Source organism: Hordeum vulgare, chromosome 7H, assembly GCF_904849725.1.
Source record: "Hordeum vulgare subsp. vulgare chromosome 7H, MorexV3_pseudomolecules_assembly, whole genome shotgun sequence".
In the NCBI taxonomy this organism is placed as follows: domain Eukaryota; kingdom Viridiplantae; phylum Streptophyta; class Magnoliopsida; order Poales; family Poaceae; genus Hordeum; species Hordeum vulgare.
The window spans coordinates 547,229,840-547,234,978 of NC_058524.1; the positions used below are offsets into that span (position 1 = coordinate 547,229,840).

Genomic DNA, 5,139 nt, shown 5'->3' on the forward strand with positions numbered 1-5,139 from the left:
CAGATCTTTCATCTAGGATGGAGAATGTTCTTGATGACCCACTGCCCATTGATGATAGTTTTTATGATGAGAAATTGGCTATTATAATTGCTTCCCATAGTACTCCTTGGCATGCAAATTATTCTAATTATATTGTTGCTAAATACTTACCACCTACTTTCACATACCAACAAAATAAAAGTTCTTATTTGATTTAAGACATTACTTTTGGGATGACCCACATCTTTATAAAGAAGAAGTAGATGGTGTTATTATACGTTGTGTACGTGAGCATGAGTATGAACGAATCCTACGTAAATGTCATTCCGAGATATATAGAGGGAACGATGCTGGAGACAGAATTGTACATAAGGTAGGTTTTATTTTCCCACACTTTTGATTATTTTTTAAAATCCAAAACATTTTTTGAAACAAAAATAGAAAATAAAATCAGAAAATAATAAATAAAATAGAAATTGAAAAAATATCCGGTTCAGGGAACCTTCTAGAAGTTTCCCAAAACCGGAAAACCGGCTGAGAACCTCTAAAAGGTTCCCAAAACCGGGGCGATCTGCTGGAACTGGGCCGACCCATCTTGTTGGGAGCATCACTGCCCTTGTGCGAAGCCCCGATGATTCGACGCAACGAGCGACGAATAGGGTTTTCCTTTTGTAAGTGTCCGGATTTGTCCCATCAATGCCGCGATTGGGTGTCGGGAGGCGTGCTAGCTGACCGTCCGACCTGTGATGGCCATCTTTGCGCACAAGTATATATGTACTACTGCGTCAAAAAAAATGTACAATAATACGTACTACTTTAAAAAAGTTCAAAAATAAGTGGACTTGATTTTTTAATACAAATAAACGTAAGCATTCATATACACACACATACATTCATCTTTATGAGTATCTCTGAAAGACTGAACACGTATATCATGTTGAGATTTACAAAGTCATCGTACGCATCTATTTGTCGACCAAAACGTTTCTTTCCTCTGAAATCATATCGATGAAAATTCTAAAATAAATATAAAAATAATATAAACAACATGACTTAAATCTTAATATATTAGAAATATCAATGTTTTTCTAACCATCTAACCAGATGTTGGTTTGTATAAGTGAACTTGATTGGAGTGTAGAAAGACTCTTCTTCTTCGCTCCCCACTCCTCCCAATCCCTACTGGCGCCAAGACCCCTCGACATTTCAAAATCGCGCTCCGCCGCGTCGAGTCCATGGCCAAGAGCCCCAAGGCGACCACCAGCCGTCGGCCCACCAGAAAACCGCGTGCCCGCTCCGCCGCCGTCCCCCCCTCGGCGGACATCGAGGACCTGGCGCCGTCTGGTGTCCTGGCGGGGCCCACCTCGGCGGCGCCCGCGCTCCGTTCGGGGTTGCTCCGGTGGTATGACGCGCACCGGCGCGACCTTCCGTGGCGATTCCCCGCCGCGCCGGGGCGCGAGGGCAGAGAGAAGAGGGCGTATGCGGTGTGGGTGTCGGAGGTGATGCTGCAGCAGACGAGGGTGCCCGTCGTCATCGATTACTACTCCCGGTGGATGGCGCGGTGGCCCACCGTGGAGACACTCGCCGCCGCCACGCAGGAGGTAAGAGAGAAACGTGCTCACCTCCTGCGTACGAAAGATTCAATCTTTGATCCGTATTTTGCGGGCGGAGATCGAATGGTTGATTTGGGCTTCCTTTTTGCAGGAGGTGAATGAGATGTGGGCCGGTCTTGGGTACTACCGGAGGGCACGGTTTCTTCTGGAGGTGAGATTTGGATGCTGTTACGCGTAGAACCCTAGGAAAGGGGTGCCCATTGTAGCGCTGTTCACTAGTTTCTGCAACCTTCACAGTGCCCATGTCCTGTTTGACGTTTTGCTTGGGAGAGCTTGGAAGTTGATTCGGTTTCTCATTTTCCCTTCAATTGAGGGAGCTTCTAGTGCTAGCTCATGAGGTTGTTGCATTATGGCTATTGGCCAGTGCCAAGTTGTCAGCTCATCAGATAATGTTTTGGGTAGTTCAGGAGGAATATATCCTTGACATGGGTATTCAGTAACTGGGCCTTTTTCTTCTGATTTACTTTTCATCTTGTAAATTATCTTCAGTGGAATCCTCAGAAAAATAAAATTGCATTTCTTCTCGATCATAGAACGTTGCAGCGTAGTGGATTAAGCATATGATGTGTTTCTATTTATGTGGAAGTAGGGAGCAAAGCAGATTGCGGAAAAGGGGGAATTCCCTAGCACAGCATCAACACTTCGTCAGGTTCGTGGCATCGGGGATTACACAGCAGGCGCCATAGCCTCCATAGCCTTCAATGAGGTTGTGCAACCATATAGCTCGTCTTTAAATAAGCATCTTCGTGTTTTTTTTTTTGCATATTCAAATGATTTTTGCTTCATTTCTGTACTGTAGGTCACCCCACTTGTGGATGGAAATGTTGTACGTGTTATCAGCAGACTTTTTGCTATTGCCGATAACCCAAAAGAATCATCAACAGTAAAGAGATTCTGGTAAGTAGCACGATCCTCTTTGATCCCTTGGAGAGCAATCGTGGTAGTGGTTTTTTACGATGTCATATATTTGTAATAATGCTTAGCATTTAGTGTGAAATAGCATCAGTATGGTAATGTATCGTCAATTTTATTTTCCGCACCATACAACTAATCGGTATAGTACGGAGTTATACCATCAATTGATATTACCAATTGCTGGTGTATGAATTTATAAGCTTGTTTCATGGCTGCCAATCTTCACCCAACTTAAGTGCAAGCTGCATCCAGTTTTGGTTCCATATTGATACTGATCCTGCTGCAACCATTTTCTCGCCCATATACCTAATTTACGGCTTGAAAGCCTTATACTGATACGAGAATACCTTTGGGCACTATTGCTGGATCATAGGGAGCTTGCTGGTCAACTGGTTGATCCATCAAGGCCAGGAGACTTCAACCAAGCGATGATGGAACTTGGAGCAACATTGTGCAGCAAGACCAAGCCTGATTGCTCCCAGTGCCCTGTCTCTAGTCACTGCCAAGCGCTTGTGCTTTCTCATGAAAATCCGTTGATTGGAGTTACAGACTACCCACGGGTGGTCCCCAAAGCTAAACCGCGTAGTGATTTCGCTGCTGTTTGTGTTGTTCAAATTGAACAAGGTTTGGAGCAAGAGATGGCAGCCGGCAAATGTAATTTCTTTCTCTTGATAAAGAGGCCAGAAGAGGGGCTGCTTGCAGGGCTCTGGGAGTTCCCATCGGTTCTTGTTGACGAATGTAAGACCGATCCGCTAAACAGGAGAAAAGAGATGGATAGGTACTTGAAGCGGTTGGTTGACATAGATGTTGAACAGAAATCCAATCTGGTCCTCAGGGAGGATGTTGGTCAGCATGTTCACGTTTTCTCCCACATTCGCTTGACGATGCATGTGGAGCTGATGGTTCTCAAGATCAAAGGTGGGTCTTGTGCTGTCCTCACTAGCAGTTGGCTTCTAATGTTGCAGCCTAATTGATTCTTCTATTGTAGGTGATATGGGTCAAGTATGCAACAAGGGACGAGATAGCACGAAACTGAAACTCGTCGATGAAAGTTCAATTGATTCCATGGGCCTGACATCAGGAATTCGGAAGGTAATTGCAGTTCAAATATCTGGAATGTCAAAATTTTCCGAGTTTGTTCAAACTGTAAGTAACTTGGATGCTTCGCTTCAGGTTTACAATATGGTGAAGGCTTTCAAGGAGAAAAAACTATCGGAGCAAACCCAAATGCCCACGAAGAAAAGGAACAGACGGCAAAAGCAGTAACATAAGTGCAAAACTCAGCACATGAGCGAACTGTTGTTAGAAAGGCCGTTCGAATTTCTAGCATTCCCGCTGAGAACTTATCCATCGAGTTTTTATGTTCTGCTGTTAACTCGAAGTAGATTCGTCTTCTGAAGTTCTAATGTACTCAGGGTTCCATTGGTCATGAAACGGACGGCCTTTTATAATAGGCACTGCTCTGCGTTGGTGCACCGGTTGAAACTTTCGGCCGGCTATACGCGGTCCGTCCGACCTCAGATTGGATCTGGTTTTACTGCCAGATCTGTTCATGCAGCAAAATCATCGATTGAAGCAAAAATAAGTAACGATGTAGCAAATTTTGACCACGGGTGCAACAAAAGTATTGCTGTATCAAAAAAATATCAACGTGGTTGTAGCAAAAAACGACGTTCATGATGCGTGATAGCAAAACAAAATGTGGGTTGTAGCAAAACAATCCGATGAACTCGGGTTGCAACTCTGACGAACGTGTATGCAGACGGTTGTATCAAAAATTGATACCGGTTGTGGCAAAAATCAACACCGGTTGTAACTAAAATCAAACACTAGTTGTAGCGAAAGAATCCAACAAACTTGGGTTGCAACCAAACGTGTATGTAACTTTTTAATGGATAAATTGTAGCAAATTTAAACGCTTGTCGCAAATTTAAACGTCGGTTGCAATAAATTTAAACGAAAAAAAACTGCATGACTGGGTCAGCCACGCGCGCGGGTTGCGCGCGGCCGGGCGAACGGTTCGGCCAGCGCGCCAGCTCCAAACGTTTCCCTTTATAATACCCTAATCATCAAATCCGTTTGCAAGAAAAGTTCTAGGCATTATATCTTCCCGAGAATTGATGTACTCCTGGAGTACTAGTATTTGGAATTGTTCACAACTGTATCAGTTTATCACCAGGGATAAATGTAGGAAGCTCGTATCATCATGCAACACTGTTTCTTTACATTGTTGTCGGACTTTGAAAAATGTGCTCCAACTGAAACACAACGAGTCAACAGTTGACTTCTCTTGCCCGCAAAAAAGATAAAAACAGTTGACATCTTGCGCGGACTAAAACCCTATGGAGCCAAGGCACCACGATTCCCCTTTTCATCACCTACCGCCGGAGGAACATGCAGAGAGGAGGCGAATCCATGGACTCACCAATGAAGATCGAGGTAAGGAAGGTTGTGTTCAGTCGCCCTGCCAGAGGGGAAAGAAACAACTTCAAGACTAACAAGAGTTGGTGGCAATGTTGAAAGCACAATTGCTCTTTAAGATGGTTTTGATAATTAGTAACAACGTATGTATCATTGAATTAATAATCTTATCCAAGTATATTTCAAAAAAATCCAAAGATGCATTGGCTAA

The 5,139-nt window shown here is 43.8% G+C and overlaps 1 protein-coding gene across 1 annotated transcript; it reads left to right on the top strand.

Moving 5' to 3' along the window:
- The first annotated feature begins 1,165 nt into the window (after window positions 1–1,165).
- On the top strand, window positions 1,166–3,958 carry LOC123411586 (adenine DNA glycosylase). The gene is made up of 7 exons (XM_045104553.1): window positions 1,166–1,580; window positions 1,684–1,743; window positions 2,182–2,298; window positions 2,392–2,489; window positions 2,881–3,425; window positions 3,496–3,599; window positions 3,681–3,958. The coding sequence occupies exons 1-7, from the start codon at window positions 1,215–1,217 to the stop codon at window positions 3,771–3,773; spliced, it is 1,383 nt and encodes a 460-aa protein (XP_044960488.1). The 5' UTR covers window positions 1,166–1,214; the 3' UTR covers window positions 3,774–3,958.
- The last annotated feature ends 1,181 nt before the right edge of the window (window positions 3,959–5,139 follow it).

Coding starts and splice junctions, on each gene's coding strand:
- LOC123411586 (XM_045104553.1), top strand. CDS start 1,215: ATGGCCAAGAGCCCCAAGGCGACCACCAGCCGTCGGCCCACCAGAAAA. Junction 1,744..2,181: donor GGGCACGGTTTCTTCTGGAG/GTGAGATTTGGA, acceptor ATGTGGAAGTAG/GGAGCAAAGCAGATTGCGGA. Junction 3,600..3,680: donor TGACATCAGGAATTCGGAAG/GTAATTGCAGTT, acceptor GCTTCGCTTCAG/GTTTACAATATGGTGAAGGC.